Here is an 18,104-nt window from a genome sequence, read left to right as displayed (position 1 = left end):
GTCAGTTCTGCTTAAAACATTAGGAAATTCTCTGGGAGAAGTATGCACAGTTGTTAAATGCTTGAGCTCAGGCAATAGACTGCCTAGGTTCAAATCTCAATTTTCTCTGTTATTATTTACTCTGCAACTTGCTTGGGAAAATTACTAAGGTTTTTAGTAATTTTTTCTTTAGTTTCTTTACCTATAATACATGGATGATGAAGAAAATACCAGTTCCATGAAGGTGCTATAAAAATTAAAAAGGCAAAGCATGCCTTTTTAAGTATTTGGCATGGCACCAGGCATATATGGTAAGTGCCAAAAAAATAAACTATTATAATATTATAACAAAATTTTATGAACTATATTTGAGCAGGTTGGAGAGAAGAACGTCACTGTTTCTTACTACTACCTTCTATTCTCATCTGGTCATTGATCTCTTTTCTGTTCTTGATTGACATCTCAAAGCTACATTCAAGATTTCAGTCATGAACTTCAGCCATATTTGAACATCTTCCTAGTACATAAATCTACAGTTCCCAAATGAGGTATGCACCTAGGTGCAAATCTTTAATATCATGTTTCAATTACTTCATTTGTTTATGTCTGTTTATAATGTTAACAATCAGAATTGTCTTGAAGTCTTACTAATGCTAAGAACAAACTTGGGATGTAATTTTTCATTGTAAAAAATTGGGTCTTCCTATGTACATACGCATACACACACTTAAAATAGAATATTATAATTGAATGTTATTTATTAAAAATAACTCCAGTAGCTATTTAGTTTTATAATAGGCTTCTGCTTTCTTGTCTCATGCTAATATAGGTCTAGCAGTAATGATTTTATGAAACTATTATGAGGAGAAAGGCTGAGTTTGTGTGTAAATGATAGTATATATAAATACTCAAGGGATGATTTGATTAGAGGCAATATGACACATTGACAGAAGTGATAGTTTGGAATTATCATTTAGTTAACTTTTCTTGTCTGTTTCCTCAACTGAAAACTGGGGAGAGTAACACCTATGTACATAGTTGTTATAAGTCCTATATAACATTATGCTTAGCATATAGTATGAATTCAAGAGATAGTGACTAATTTATTCTTCCCAGAGAAAGGAGATGATAGGCAAATATTAGGGGTCTCTTTGAACCATTATCATTTGTTCCGTTTCTATGATCTCTTTTTGGAACGAATTCTTAATCTCTTTATTGTCACTTTCTTTGTGTTAACAAAGAGGAACTGATTACTAATTTATTTCAAAATGAATTATATTTGATGGGTCACCCTAGCAGTTACAAAGCAAACAATGGAGTGGGGTGGTGAAGTTCAATCACATACTTGGGAAAAGTCAATAATGAAGACAGGGCCCTAATTTGTATGTCATACTGGAGAGAAGAAAACATGGGTGCAGGCTTTACAGGAAGGATCATGAGTTAGAAATATGCAAGTTCCTTCCTGGTATCTGGCTTTATGCAATTTGGTTTATCTCTTTGATCTTATTTTCTCTACTATTAAAATTCAGGATAATAAAATGTAAAGGTTTATAAAAACCACTTTAAGATAGAAAAAAGGTGACATTAAAAGGCAAAGGAGAGCTATAAAAACTCGCTGAATACATTCAATTTAAATACATGTGCTTATCTTTCTATTATTATGAAATGGATGTTTTATTTATACTGTATTTGGGTGACCACAGTCAACAATAAAGTAATTCACAGGCAAATATTTCTGCCTTAGAAGTAGAGGCAATAAAGTAATCAGACCAAACTCTCTACTTTCATTTGAATTTTTCACTTTAAACTCACCTGTGTCCTTCTCCTGGTGGGTGAGGCTCAGTTGGTTGGAAATGTCTCCTTATAAATTGAGGTCACCGCTTGGATTCCATTGATGGCACATACCTGTGTTGCATTGGGTCTCAGTCCAGGCACCTGTGAGGGAATCAGTGTTTCTCACATGGATGTTTCTCTCCCTCTCTCTTTCCCTCTTTTCCCCTCTCTCTAAAATCAATAGTCATGTCCTTGGGTGAGGATTCAAAATAGTAATAATGATAATAATAATAAACTAAATATGCTCTTGCTTTTACACAGTAGGATTCAGGAATTAAAGGCTTGGCTCTTTAAAAACCATCAGCTAGGCCCACAATCTGAGTACCAAAGACTGGGGGAAGCTGAGGCGCCCACACCTGGGGAAGAAAGCTTAGCTGCCCTGGGAGGATTGAAGATGGCGTTTCCCCCAGTCAGGTCAGAGTTCACAGGCTACTTTTGCTTCAAAGACTGTTTGCATTCCTTTCAGCATGTTAGTCAAGATGTTTTGCTGACCGAGACTAGGAAATCTATATGAGGGCGGGTTAGTTTGCAGACTGTCCACATGTCATCGTAGTCTCTAACACACACAATAGCTTTTCTTAAAAACTCAAGCAGGACTGAAAAACTTAGGACAGACAATGAACAAATCCTGGGAGAGTAATGGGCAAAAGGACAACTCCTTTTACCTCCCGGTAGGAATCTTCCCTTCCGCTCTACCCCGAAGCAGTCAGTCACCTACGAGGTCTAAGCCACACTTGTAACTAACTTGAACCTGAAACTAGCAAAGCTTCGTTCTTCCCCCACCATGGGTCCCGCGCAGGTTCTTCGCGCCTCCATTGACGCGCTATGGGGAAAACATCGGGCACTGCCGCGGGACATTCCAGCTCTCTAAGGCTGCATTTTGATACAGGAGAGACATATTTTTGTTCCCCTTTCACAATGCACCTTGCAAAAGTAACAGAAACCCGGCAAGGACCTCGGGAAAAGCAAGGACCTCGGGAAAGGGGAGGGGGAGGAAGGCACCGGGAACTTGGTGGCTGCGTGAGGAGGTTCCCTGCAACGTGGTGAGTAGGAGGGTCCAGGAGACCCCGACCAAGGGTAGGGGGTTGGTTTGAGGGCCGGTTCTGCTTTCGCCCGTGGCTCCTCTGTCCACGAGAGCCGGTGGCTGGGCCTGGAGAGCAGCCAGTACTGTCCTCACCTGCGGGCTGGGCGGGGGCTGCACGGCGTGGACGAGGTCCTGGAAGGAGCGCGCGCGAGGGAGGAAGGCTGGGAGTCAGAATCCGGAGAGGGGAGGCGCGGGCGGAGAGGGAGGGAAGGAGGCCAGAAGGAAGGAAAGGTCGGGGTGTGGACTGGGGTGAGGAGGGGGTGGAGAAAACCGCTAGAGCAAAAGTGGGGCCGGACCAGGCGGTGCCCAGCTTTTAACCTGGACAGTGGAGGCGGGGAAAGGAGCAAGAGGAAAGGGGAGGTGCGTGGTGTAGGGTGGTGGGGGGAGTTGGAAGCAAATGACATCACTGCAGGTCAAAGAAAAAGGGGCGAGCGGCTGGCAGCAAGAAGACTGGGGCATTTGGCATTAAGAGCTCGAGCCCTGCTGCCAGGCAGGGACCTCGGCGTCCCCAGAGACCATGCAGAGGTCGCCTCTGGAAAAGGCCAGCGTCGTCTCCAAACTTTTTTTCAGGTGAGAGGGTGTCCAGTCGAGCTTTGGAAGGACACGTGCCCACGAAAAAGGAGGGCCAGTGTATGGGCTGGTTTGGGGGAAAGAGGAATCGTTTTTTAAAAGATGCGCTATATCATTCGTTGTTACGGAAAAGAACCTAGATTTTGTGAAATAAAAGCGAAAATATTAAGAAGAGCTAAAAGAATGAACTGTTTTGATAGAAAGCCTTAGCTTAACCTTGAAGCCTTAACTAGCAACTGAAAATCGTGCTCTCAAGACCCAAATGTGCTGGTGTGCAATTGTTTTCTTAGGTTTTTCTAAGAAATTGATGAATTATAAACTTGTTAATAAAATACTTAAGTTTAGTCCTTTGTTTTCTCCCTTTCATGCCTTAGAAATTTAGATGACTTCAAGTTTAGTCCTTTGTTTTCTCCCATTCATGTCTTAGAAATTTAGATGACTTCTTGGTCCACATACTACTACTGCCATGCCTGCATGTAATAGGTGCTCAGAAAACATTTGTTGACTGAATTTTGACCTTTTTTAGGGGAGAGGAATGAAGTGGGTACTATATACTTAAATTAAGTTTGTATTGTTATGATACTAAGTCTAGTAAGTATTTGCTGCAATTCCATTGTTCTTCCTTTAAAGAATGAAAGCAAAACCCTTGAAATACCTTTTTATTTATTTATTTTGAAATGCTTTTTTAAAAGATTTTATTTATTTATCTTTAGAGGGAAAGGGAAGGAGAGTGGGAGAGAAATATCAGTGTATGGTTGCCTCTTGTGCATTCCCTGGTGGGAACTGGCCTGCAACCCAGGCATGTGTCCTGACTGGGAATTGAACTGTGATCCTTTGGTGTGCAGGTGCATGGTTAATCCACTGAGCTACACCAGCCAGGGCCATTTATTTATTTTTTAAAAGCCAATTCCACAAGCTATAAATTTTTAAAGGGCTAGGTGTTAGAATTGTCATGAAAATCTGAAGCCCTGGAAACACATACTGAAGTTATATCCAATTGACACTTTAAAAAATTGTACTTAATTCTACTTTGCATGTGACGATCCATAAAGGCATGTATATTTCATCTAACAAGGTTTTTTAAAAATAGAGTCTAAATTCTATGTATAGCATTTCATATTTGAAGTGTTCTTTGGATACTGTATCTCCTTTTTCTGTTATACTTGCATAAATAAATAAGTACAGCTCTCTCATAGGATATAATCTGATTCATAATTATCCAATGAATCAGCATACTTAAGTACATATTCCCATATGTACATGTTGCAGGGAAGGGACTCAGCTTTCACATCTCTGTTTTATTCTCTGCATGTGCAGTAAGCCTGGAACTCAGTGCTGGGGAGAGATCATTGGCAATTGAAGAAGAGCTGTGAATGGGAGGGGACTTTACTCTTTGAAATTACCTTTTTGTGTTGATGTTATTCAGCACCTTTTGTTATACTATCTATAAAAATTGGATTATCTGTTGATTTATTTCCCTTCTACTTCCAAAATCAGAATGCCCATTGGCATACACTGTAGAATTTTTGTTAGAGCACTTTGAGGAATGCCAATGCCAGACCGTCTAAAACTAAAGTTTTCAGGAGAATGAACACCTCATGGCTACTTGTAAGAACCAAGGAGCTTCAGATTAGCTCATTATTGATTTAAATGAGATTATTGTTTTATCAAAAAAATTCCCCCCCAACAGATCATCTTATAAATTTTAGTGTGGTTTAAAAGTGCTCTCAGGTTGATTTGTGTAAAAAAATATTGTAATGGCTGTTCATTTTGTTAAGAGCATACTCATTCCTGTTTCCAAACTATTTCATAATAAATTGTTCTAAGCATAGGTATATTTTTAAAAGTTAAGTTCCTACTATTTACAGGAATTGATGGTTTCCTGAAGCATCTGTGATTATAAACTTCTTTCTGGGTTATAATTCTGAAAGGGTAAAAACTTATTTTATGCATTGGATTACACTGTATGGCCTGGAGGTCAAGAGTGTTAGGATTTGCATTCAGATTGTTTGGATTCAAATCCTAAATCTGTACTTAGTAGTTGTGTGACGTGAAGGAAGTCACTTAAGATCTCTGTGTTTGTGTGACTTGACCTTTACAACTTGGATACTAGTAGGACCTATTCCACTTGGGTTAATCTGTTGAGACAGTGTATGTAAAGTGTTTAGCCCATAAATGTTAGCTGCTATTATATCATCATCAATGACCATACTTTTACATTTTTTACAATACTATGTACCTTGTTTATATAATATACCAATTCATCTTTGTTGAATATAATTTTGTGACTGTCACTCTGTATACACAATGAATGGGCTCAGACGAGAATTTAAATTAGGTAAAGTCTCTTCGGAAATGGCCTTACCAGATACACAAACACAAAAATGCCATATGCTTATATCATTTGTTGTTAAATGACTTTCTAAACATGGTACCTTCAGTTTCCATTTCATAAAAGAGTAAAATCTATTATTGTCTGGGTTACAGGTCATATTGAGTATCTCTTTCATTGTTTATGTTTGGTTGTTGGAAAAGCTAATAAAGTTTGGGAAAGATTTAAGTATTTAATTTTGCATAGGTTTCATATCAAGTACAAATTTGAAGGACATTGGAAGTATCATAATGCTTATATAGTATACATATATTTATACACAATGTAAAAGAGAACTTCAGACAAAAATTCAAACACTTTATGAATATCATGGAAAACTAGTACACTAACTTAAAGCTTTTTTAAAATAGAAAGATGTTTTTAAACTAGACATATATTTGGATAAAATTTACAATTCATATACCAATGGAATTGATTTATAAATGTTTACCAATAGAGAAATTTTGACCAATTTTCTAAATCTACACTTTCTAATAACTTTGAAGGTAGTTATTCAGCTTGTTCTCTGTCTTTACTCTCATGCCCCAAACTTCTCATATTCTGTTTAGTCATGAGATTGTATATCAAACCATGTATCAGATGGCCCAACTTTAATATAGTCATGGTATCAACACCGGAAGTTTAGATGTATACTTGAGGAATTGTTAGAGCCCCTCAGAATGCAAGTGTACAATGCTACAGATCTCTCAAGACTTGATAAACTTGGGACCGCAATAAACTCCACAGATAATTCTCAAGTAAGAGCAAAGAGTAAATAATATCAAGATCTAAGATGGAAATCCAGCAAAGAAATGCATTTTGTGAGTCTCAGGTTAATAATAATTTAAGATAAGTTTGTAATTATTGCACACAAAGTAGTGAGAAATTTTGAAACAAATATGCTAGAACTTATACACCAGAATGGGTGTGATGTGTCAAAACAGCTACTAGTGGAAACCAAACTCTTATTATAAACATTCTGCCTTTGATCAAAGTGTTTTTAAATTTTTGTTATAGAATTACCTTTAAAAACAGCATGTAAATTTATTCTTGTAAGTTCATAGCAGTTCATTACTTTTTGGCAATTATTTTATAGTAGCTTGCTTTATTTATTTATTTTTAAAAAGTTATTTATTTATTTTTTGAGAGAGAGGAAGGGAAAGTGAAAGAGTGGGAGAGAAACATTGATGTGAGAGAAACACCAATGGGTTGCCTCTCCTAGGTGCCCTGACTAGGGACCAAATCCACAGCTCAGGCATGTGCCTTCACCAGGAAAGAACTCACTACCTTTCAGTTTACAGGATGATGCTCCAACCAACTGAGCCACACTGGTCAGAGCAATAGTAGCTTGCTTTAAATTAAAAGTCATATTGCGCCCTGGCTGGTGTAGCTCAGTGGATTGAGCACGGGCCTGCGAACCAAAAGATCGCAGTTCGATTCCCGTCAGAGCACATCCCTGGGTTGCGGGCCAGTCCCCTGCAGGGACAAGTTCCCAGCAGGGAATGCACAAAAAGCAACCATACATTGATATTTCTCTCCCTCTCTCCTCCCTTCCCTTCTAAAGATAAATAAATAAATTTTTTAAAAAAAGAAAAGATTAAAAATAAATAAATAAATAAAAGTCATATTGCCAAAGACTGGTCACTTGGACTTGTTTCTGAAATGACTTTTGACCCTATCTCAAAATTACATGCAAATGTACATTGAAAGTATAGACAATTTTCATCATACTTTGTTAACAGTCAAGTGCTATTTAAATTTAGATTATCATTAAAATGTATTACAAATTTTATTTAATTTTTATTTTTTAAAGAAAGACATTTTTAAGATTTTATTAATTTATTTTTAGAGAGGGGAAAGGAGGGAAATACTGATATGTGGTTGCCTCTCACATGCCCCCTACTGGGAACCTGGTCTACAACCAAGGCATGTACCCTAGACTGGGAATAAAACCAACAACCCTTTTGTTTGCAGGCTGGCACTCAATCCACTAAGCCACACCAGCCAGGGCTAAATTTTATTTTTTAATTACAGTTGACATTCAATATTATTTTTATTGCAGACTACAAAGATATCTCCTAATGAAGGGAAACGTAAGTGCTTTGAGCAGCAGAAGTATAATTTTATATAAATATATAATGAAATAGTGATAAAGATGACAATTTTGAAGAGGACCACATAAATTTGGTTATATAAATTATGACATACTGTAAAAATTATCAATGTTTTATTTACATTATTTACATGTTTGCAAAGCACAAAAAATATCTGAAATTATGGCTGTCATAAATATTTTGCAGTTTGTTGAAGGCATTCATAGAAAAATTGACAAGAGAGACGAGTTGGCCAATCAAATAACAGGTCTAGTCCTGTCCCAATCAACACACAGGTTTGTCTCTCAGGCAAGGCTTAGACTATCCAAATCAAGAGAAATAGATGCATAAGACAAAAGCCAACATGAGGTGCACAGTTCATAGTGAGCTGTCAAGGGTAACTGAAAACCATGAGTCCATTTAGCTGTCAAGGAGAAAATGCCATGAGGATACCCCAAGGTTTTTATGTACTCTCTTGGCTTTCTCTTCTGTAGGAACTGGAGGAGACCACTTTTGGGACAGGAGTTCATCTGTCTTGAACAGTGTTGCCTGAATACTGACAACTGTTGCCTTCCTATATCAGTCCTTTAATGTTTGTCTATGTATCTGCCTTTTGCTCGTCATGATTTCTTATGAACAGTTCAGATTTTTCAATTTCAGATGTGTGTCAATTTTGATTGGTTTAACTTGAGTTCTAAAAGTACTTTCTTTGCATGATATGACTAAAGTTGTAATATTGTAATTGTATACTTTAAAATATAAAATATTGTATATTTATATTGTATACTTTAAAACTGAAAATATAAAATTAGGTTTTTTTAAATGTTAGTTTAAAAAATTTCTCATATGTTTTGAAGTATATTCTAGTGGTTCAATTTATTATTTGACTCTCTAAGAGTATTTCTACATACTTATAACAAATAGCATACAGTATATAGCTTCAAAATTTATTCCTTTCTTAAGAGAGAAGTGCAATCTATTTTACTTAATTGCTTCATTAATATTTTATGCTTGATGTGACAATCAAAATATCTCTCAGTGGCCCTGGCTAGGAATCTCAGTTGGTTAAGGCAGTGGTTGCAACTGGGATGGTTTAAGTGTATTACATTCAAACTCACCTCCTGCTGTGTGGTCTGGTTCCTGATAGGCCCAGACTGGTACCTGGTCAGGTCCCTGGCCTGGGGGTTGGGGACCCCTGGTTAGAACATTGTCCTGATACACCAAGGTTGGGCTTTAATGCCCAGTCAGGACACAGAAGAATCCATCAATGAATGCATATATAAGTGGAACAATAACAACAACAAAATTAATGTTTCTGTCACTCTCAAATTGATCAAAAAATTAAAAAATATATCCTTCAGAGCCAACTTGATACACTAGGAAACCCATGGTTTTTCAGTTTCCCATTTATGTTTTAAAGGAGAAAGTAGGACTTAGTGTGGAAATATTCAGTGCATCAATGTTGAAACTTTTTAAAAGGCCCTTGAATGACACCATTCTAGAATGTATTATTATTGTTAGTGTCATTTTGCTGGAACCTGTAATTTCAGTGTGGTAGAGCTACAGTATAAGTACAGGATTGCAAAACCACCACGGAAGGGTGTTAACCATTTAGCATGAAGCCATATGTTGTTTGTCAGAATTTAAAAGCACCTCTGACTCAGCAGCAATTTTGGTAATTTTTATTCTACCAATTCCAGACGCATTGGTGTTGGTCACTCTCCTGGCACAAATCCCTGCAATGCAATGAGATCAAAAGGGGAAAACAGATTATGACAAAGGTCTGGTTGTTGGGACCCTACCTGAAGATTGAATTTATAAATCTGTTAAATCTGTTACCACAGAACAAAACATTACTCTTTCAGATGCTTCTAAGCTCCAAAGAATTTACCCTATGGTTGTTTGACAGTGAAATTAGCTTACAAAGTGGCTCTACTATGCAGCTTTTTGTCAACAAAAAGCTTAGGTTTCTTTTAGCAAGAAACCTGCAAAAATTCAATGAGCTTACTTGATGTAGAGAGTAAATATAGTGTTGTTTTGCACACAGTAAAATATTTTATTGTACTTATTTTTAAAATTTTTGTTGTTGACACTATTACAGATATCCCCCATTAGCCCCATAGCCCCCCCTCCCATAGTCCCCCTTCCACCAACCCCCCGCACCTTGCCATATTGTGGTCTGAGACAATGGGCTATACATACATGTGCTTTGGCCAATCTATTCCAGTCTCCCCCCACCCCCCTTCTCTCTGAAATCTATCACTGTGTTCCGTGTGTTCCATGTGTTCACACCTCTGGTTTTATTTTGCTTGTCAGTTTACTTTTTTCATTAGATTCCACATATGCGTGAGATCATATGGTATTTGTCTTTCTCTGACTGGCTTATTTCCAGAGCTTATGGAGCTCTGAAAGATCTATTTTCACAGCTGTATCCAGGTTGCAAGGCATGTCAAGTAAGCTATTCTCTGTGCAGCTCCATTAGATTATTACTGTCTTTCAACATCAATGACTTTCCAATTGTAAAGCTGTGGATGTCAGGGCCTTCTATGACTTGTTCAGTAAAGCATTCAGACCATTTCAAAACTCCTGTGTAAAATGGTGTATAAACATTTTTTTGTAATCATGATGATTCCATGGTGACAACCCCAGAAGCTTATGGATATTGTAGATTGGTGACTTTCAATAGTCTTGTAACACTTCCTTCTAATAAAAAGGGGTCAAAGCAAGAGGATCCTGGACAGATTTTATTCTATCAATATTTTCTTGGGTTCCTTTATGGCCAGGCCTTAGCTTTAGTGGGGAAACCTACCTGCTAATTCCTTGCTGATGGGATAAAGACAAGGTTTGAAGATTTGTGCTAAGTCCTTGTTAGGATTTTCAACCCTGAAACAGGGCTTTACTCTGATGTAATGAGGGATGCTTCATGCAATCTCCCATAGGTTGCTTCAGGGAGCTGAGTGAGAACAGTACTTCCTTTTAGGTCATGATTTGGGGCAGCTTGGAGGATGCCCTAATTCAGTGGTTCCCAACCTTTTTGGCACCAGAGACTGGTTTTGTGGAAGACAATTTTTTCATGAACAGTGGGGTGGCGGGGCATGGATGGGGAGGCAGAGCCATTTACCTCTTGCTATGCAGCCAGTTCTTTTTTTTTTTTTTTTTGAAGATTTTATTTATTTATTTTTATCTTTAGAGGGGAAGGAGAGAGGGAGAGAAACATCAATGTATGGTTGCCTTTTGTGCATCCCCTGCTGGTAGTTAGCCTGCAAGGAACCAGTCTGCAACCCAGGCATGTGCCCTGACTGGGAATCGAGCCGCGATCATCTGGTTCACAGGCCCGCGCTCAATCCAGTGAGCTACGCCAGCCAGGTTGCAGCCAGTTCTTTACAGACCATGGACCATTACCTGTCTGTGGCCCAGGGTTTGGGGGTCCCTATCCTAATTTATTTATTTGCCACCATTCAGAATTTGCCACCATTCTTAATGCCCTGTATTCCATTCAGGGCATTAAGAAGATTGAAATGCACCAGAAAAAAACTGGTGCTGTCTTCATGAAACAAATTCTCTGAAATCTATAGACTCAAAGGCTTACAGAAATACTCCATGGCGCATGTCATCCAGTCTAAGGCTGGTTAAGCAAGGCTTGCTGGAGGAGTGACTCTTGAGTTGACATGGAAAGAAGATTAGCCAGACAAAGGGTGGGGGTGGATTAGGAAAAATTTAAATACAGGAGCAGCTGACTGTATGTAGGACTAGCAGTCAGAATGATCATGGCACCATTAGACATTTCAGAGCAGTTCCCTGGGACTGGAACATCAGGTATGTGATTGAGATTTGGGGAAATGGGTCTGAAGCTCTAGCAATGGCCACATCAAAAGGGGCTTTGTGAGCTTAATTGGACTTTATCATATTGGAAGTGAAATGGCATGTTTTTCAAGCCTGGGAGTGACATGCCAAATGCAGAACTGTTGCTGTTTTGCAGAAGAAATGCTGAACTGAAAGAGTGGCAGCGGGGCTACAGAGAGAGAGAGATGGATGGGAAAGTCATTTAGGAGGTAAAATCAACAGGTTTTGTACTTAATTAGTTATGGAAGGCACAGGAGAGAGAAGAATCTAGGACAGTGTCCAAATTTGCTGGCTTAGGTAGCCTAGTGGATGGTGATGAAGCTTGCTGAGTGAAGAGATTCAATTTAGAAGAAGGTTTGGGGTGGGGGGTGGAGCCTATGCAAACGCTCTGCTTTTCTTTAAAAAAAAAAGAAAGTAATGCCTATAGCTCACAGGTAGGTAATATGGTTATTTGAAGATATATTTAAGTTATTTAGAGCTTAGTTTTATGTGAGAGACATTATGATGTCTGAGTTGACATTTGAAATACTTCCCTCACACTCTTTGGTAAGTCCAGGGTCGGTGGCATCTGGGGAAGAATTTAAAGGGCTCAGTAGTTTTGACTTTATCAGCTGAATGTGTTCTGGAAGAAGCAGTTGTATTCTACAGACAGCACCAGTTAAATTCTACTTAGAATCCTCTTGCTACCCTCCCCTCTGAACTCACAAACTGATGTGTGAAGTGCCCCCACCCCACCATAACTTCACTCCTTTAAACTGATTTCTATGATCACAGATATTCAGGAAGTAGTTGTGAAAATCTGCTGGGGCTTCAGGTTTTATCTGCAGTGACTGAGTAAATAAGAGTACACCTATTACCATGAAATATTTTTCATGTTTAAAAAAAATTCTTATTACACTCAAAAAGATTGTATATCATTGTTTCATGTTACAACTTTGAGTCTCTTAAAACATGCAGAGCTTTCTTACTTAGCACTGCCTACAAAGGTGCACCTACCTTCTACCCAACTTCACCCCACCCCCAACTGCCTAGTGAAGTTCTTAACATCAAGAAGGGACACAGCTCTGACCAGTATGATTCAGTTGGTTGGGTATTGCTCCACAAAGTGAAGGGTCACCATTTCGACTCCAGTCAAGGCGTGTGCCTGAGTCAGGGCACATGCTTCGGTTGTAGGTTCATAGGGGACCTTATGAGTCCCCTCCTGGGGCTCATAGGTCAGGCAGCCAATCTATGTTTCTCTCTCACATTGATGTTTCTCTCCTTCTCATTCTCCCTCCTTTTCTCTCCTCCCCTCTAAAAAGAAATAAATAAAATCTTTAAAAAAAAGATTGGACCCAAACATTTCATCTGGTACCAGTAATACCATAGGTGAAAAGCTTAGTAGGCAGAATCTTAGGGGTGCTTGCATCTGTGTTTAGAGGAGATTCCAGGGCCAGATCTTGGAGCACACAGTGTAGGTTATAGAAGCAACAAGATAATGGAGCTCTGGCTGGCTGGGATTAACTATTCCTAATCTAGAGGCACCAACTGGAGAAACTATATAGGAAGCTCCTTTTGCATACTGTATTTATTTTAAAAACCTCTATAAACTCTGGAAAATGAAGCAATGCAATAAAGCTTTACTTTTTTAACCAAAATCCTTGCTATACTTTAGATCGGGGGTTGCAGCCCTGGCTGGTGGGGCTCAGTGAATTGAGCGCGGGCCTGCGAACCACATGATCACTGTTTGATTCCCAGTCAGGGCACATGCCTGGGTTGTGGGCCAGTTCCCAGCAGGGGACTCACCAGAAGCAACCATACATTGATACTTCTCTCCTTCTCTCCTTCCCTTCCCCTATAAAGATAAATAAAATAAAATTAAAAAAAATTAGATCAGGGGGTTGCAAACTTTTAAAATAATAAGTTAGAAGGTAAATATTTTCAACATTAAAGGCCACGTGGTCTCTGCCATTGTGGGAAAGCAACCATAGACAATATCCAAACAAAAGGGAACAGCTTTGTTCCAATAGTACTTTATTTGTGGGCACTGCAATATGAATTTCATGTAATTTTCACATGTCACAAAATATTCTTTTTGTATTGTGTTGTAATACACTTCAAAATACACAGCTTTAAAATTACTTAGTTTAGAGTAAAGATCTAGAAAAACCTCTTGAGGCTCACATACAATTGACTTTATTGTATTCAGTAACTAATTTTTTAAAAATCATTTATTTATTTATTTTTAGGTGCAGGGAAGGGAAAAATAAAGAGAGGGAGGGAAACATTGATATGAGAGAGAAACATCTATTTGTTGCCTCTCATACATGTCCCAATTGAAAACTGAACCTGCAACTCAGGCACGGGCTCTGATGGGAATACAGCTGCTGACCTTTCACTTTGTGGGATAATGCCCAACCCAATGAGCCACACTGGTCAGGGCCTGAGTAGTTTTTAAAGGAAGTGAAACACTGATACACTCAAAATAAATTTATCAGAAGAAGAAGAAAATACTGTAGTACCTTAATAGCTATTGGATAATTCATCAAAATAGTTTTTGACTTAAAGGAATCTATTGATCATTTATTCTTTACTTCTTTTTTGCATATGCATCTTTTGATTAATCCATCCTTCAAGGAACAGGCTTTATTTTATCCATTTTTTTGTATCCAGTACCATATGCACAGTAGATCCTTAAAATATATGTGGTCTGTCTGGAAAAAGTCCAGCCATTGTTCATATGATGAGAATGGATTTTGTGGCATCAATGTAACCTGGCAGCCAAGGACAGTGGACTTGAATGTTCATGTGTAAACAATGATGACTTCACTGTACTAGTCAGTGGGGGTGGTAGATACCATTGAGTGAGCATGTGTACTGTGTGGCCATTGCTTTCAAAATCACTGAGAGAACAGAGTGACAAATCTGCATCAAATTTTGCATTAAGCTTGAACATTCCTCTGGGAAACTATTCAAATAATTCAGAAGGCTGAAGCTGCCCGTCAATAGGTGATTGGCAGCTTCATTATGACAAAATGCTTCCTCATGCATCATGTCTTGTGCAGAGTTTTTTTTTCAAAACTAACTTACCCAGGTGACTCAGCCACTGTATAGCCCATATTTGGCACCCTGTGACTTCTGGCTTTTCCCCAAACTAAAGTCACCTTTGAAAGGAAAGAGATTTCAGACCATTGATGGATTCAGGAAAATATGATAGGGCAGCTGATGGTGATTGGGAGAACTATGTGTGGTCCCAAGGTGCCTACTGTGAAGGGGACGAAACATGTACAGTGTTTCTTGTATCTTCTTCAATAAATTTTTTTATTTTTCATATTACATGGCTGGATAACTGCTGGACAGACCTTGTACTTGTTGAATTAAATAAAACTCAACTTAATTCAGCTTATGTTACACTTCTAAAATATTGACTATTGGAGGAACTTAAACACTTACATATAGAATTTAAAAATATTTCTGTTTGGTATTCTGAAGATAAAATACCTAATTTTGAATTAAAATGTTAGTTGTTCAACTGTGTGTTCTAAAGTATAACATAAAATAGGAAAAGCTTTCCTCTGTTGTTCACAGAATTTTCTAAGAAAATTGCAGCTTAAGATACTTCAGAATATCAAATGGTAGCTAAATTTGCCATAGATGGGATTTTTCCTCTGAAATATTTTTTTCAAATCTCATGTGAATATTTAAGTTGCCTGATAGTTTAATTTTAAGCCAGTTTATTAAAATGATTATTTCCAATATTTCTTCCTAAATGTAAGAGGGGGATTCCCCCAAACAATTTATTTATAAAAAATTATATATTTATTCATACATGTTTAAACTCTATCACCTTCAAGGTACTCTCCTTTTGATTCAATACACCTATGAAGACGTTTATTCCACTGCTCAAAACAGTCTTTGGACTCATTGATTTTGATGCCTTTTAGTGCTTCTGCCATTTTTTGTTCACTTTGTCCACATTAGCAAAATGTTTCCCTCTGAGGACTTTTCGTCTGAGAAAACAAAATAAAAGTTGCTAGGGGCAAGATCAGGTGAATAGGGAAGGTGGGGCATGGGGGGTAATGCTATTTTTGGTTGAAAACTGCTGAACACTCAGTGCTGTGTGGGCAGGTGAGCTTGTAAATCACCCATCATGAAAGGGGCAAACACTTCAGAACATTCGCTGAAGCCAAATGCAGCCTCTCACAACAGCACCAGTTAGTACACTGATACAGATGGGTTCTCAGAACACTCACCTAGCAGGGGTAGCCTGTAGTACAAGGGGCGTGCCCTCCAGAAGATGATTCTGGGTTTGTTTGAGTCCCCCTCATATGTGTTGTAATTTAGTGTTTAAAAAAATTTTTTTAAATGTATTTTAGTATTGGGCCCTTGAATACGTTTTTTAAAATAAAGTAAAAAGTAGGCTGACCAAATACTTATTACCGAAAGAACTTCTACTTTCAACTCGAAGATAGGATTGGCTTCCAAAACCCCACATGAACCTTTTTCTACCCCTTTCATCTGGTACTTTATAAGGTTACTTTCTTCTATCCATAAACATTAGTGTATAGCTTGAATATATGCCTTGTTAATGAAAGTGCACAAAGCAAATAAATTCCTCATGGATTACTTTGATTATGAAGTTTACTTGGACCAAATCATGAATACATTTATATATTGGGTATTTATGTAAATCAGTTAATTTAGAGACTACATCTAATTAGAATGATAAAAAATTATTTCATTTTATAAAAGTTTATGAAACTTTAAAAAAAATTTATTTATTTATCTTTAGAGGGGAAGGGAAGGAGAGAAAGATAGAAATACCAATGTATGGTTGCCTCTCGTGTGTCCCCTGATGGGGACTGGCCTGCAACCTAGGCATATGCCCTGACTGGGAATCGAACCATGATCCTTTGATTTGCAGGCCTGCACTCAATCCACTGAGCTATGCCAGCCAGGGCTATGAAACTTTTAAAGTTTATAAAACTGATTAAATTAAAGCTGAGAGGTGGCCATCCTAGTAACAGTAGAATGAGTTTTTATGCAATAAAATGTTATTAGGTAGAAAGACAACCACTATAAATGAGCTCATTAATGCAAAAGTAATAACTTTGAAACAGAAAGGTGATTTTTATTGATTTATTTATGCATGCACTTATTTAGCATATATTACAAGTCCCTAAATGTATTCTAGTATTTGGAAAACTTATATATCAAAATTTACTATACATTCTAATTGTTCTTTTTTAAAAATATTTTATTTATTTTTAGAGAGAGAGGAAGAAAGGGAGAAAGAGAGGAAGAGAAACATCAATATGTGGTTGTCTCTTGCATACCCTCTACTTGGGACCTGGCCTGCAACTGAGGCATGTGGCCCGATTGGAAATTGAACTGGTGACCCTTTGTTTGGCAGGCCAGCACTTAATTCACTGACCCACACCAGCCAGGGCCATTCTAATTATTCTTTACTGGAATTTTCACATTAATACTTTTAATTTCACAGTTTTTCTTCTTTAGAGTGCAGAGGGGCTCTACAGATTTTTTCTTTTTATTTAAATAAAAGAGACCAAATTTTTAATTGATTTTTGTGAGGCTAGAAAAATAGCTTTCCTCCCACTGTTATAAATTCTTCTGGCTAGACTAATAACTTTGTTAATATGAGGTGGATTAACAGGGTAAAATAACCAAATTTAATACATATGCACATATTGGGGCTCTGTAGGAATGTCAAACCTTAAGACACATTGGGTAATGGAAGTTTATATGCCATTATTAGCTAAAGAAAGAGGACAGTTGGGGTTTGTGACTTCAAAAGGCAATTCATATGGAAATGGAAAAGCAAGTATTTGGTAAATAAGTGTTTTCTGGGCCATCTCAAGAGTGGGACACAGAGGGAACTTTAATCTAATAGCCCTTGCTAGTTATCTCCCTATCACACACAAGTACATATTAAACTGTATTTGTCTATGATGATAGCTCTTTCCTGTAAAAGGTCCCCCAATTCTTTTAGGCAGTAAAGGGAAAGTCAGAGGTTTTTCCTGAGTCTTGTTTCTTAAAATTAACAAGCTTAAAATAATCAGTATTCCAAAGAGGCATAGTCTGGCGTGAAAAACTCTGCTTCCCCTGAAGTTACAAAATCAAGTGAGTAAGTCACCTCACATATTAAAGTAAAGTTTTCTAAAGTTAACAATATTATTCTTTGATGGCAAAAATTGTTTAATGTATTTCTTAAAAAATAATATGCCATATGAAGTATAAACATAAGATCATTACATTTAGAAATGAAAATTGGATTCAGTCTTTGAGCACAGTCTTTGGATCCACTGAGGTGTCAACTTGGTAACTTGGCATC

The 18,104-nt window shown here is 37.7% G+C and overlaps 1 protein-coding gene across 1 annotated transcript in view; it reads left to right on the top strand.

Annotated features, from left to right (window-relative positions):
* Positions 1-3,323: 3,323 nt before the first annotated feature.
* CFTR (CF transmembrane conductance regulator) overlaps positions 3,324-18,104 on the top strand; it is a 214,666-nt gene continuing 199,885 nt past the window's right edge. The window contains exon 1 of the mRNA XM_037064209.1: positions 3,324-3,466. Coding sequence (XP_036920104.1) covers positions 3,414-3,466 — 53 coding nt within the window. The 5' untranslated portion in view covers positions 3,324-3,413. The remainder of the gene's footprint in view (positions 3,467-18,104) is intronic.

Source organism: Sturnira hondurensis, unplaced genomic scaffold (assembly GCF_014824575.4).
Source record: "Sturnira hondurensis isolate 20B ecotype Veracruz unplaced genomic scaffold, ASM1482457v3 Scaffold0014953, whole genome shotgun sequence".
Classification (NCBI taxonomy): domain Eukaryota; kingdom Metazoa; phylum Chordata; class Mammalia; order Chiroptera; family Phyllostomidae; genus Sturnira; species Sturnira hondurensis.
This window is presented reverse-complemented; position numbering and strand designations above follow the sequence as displayed.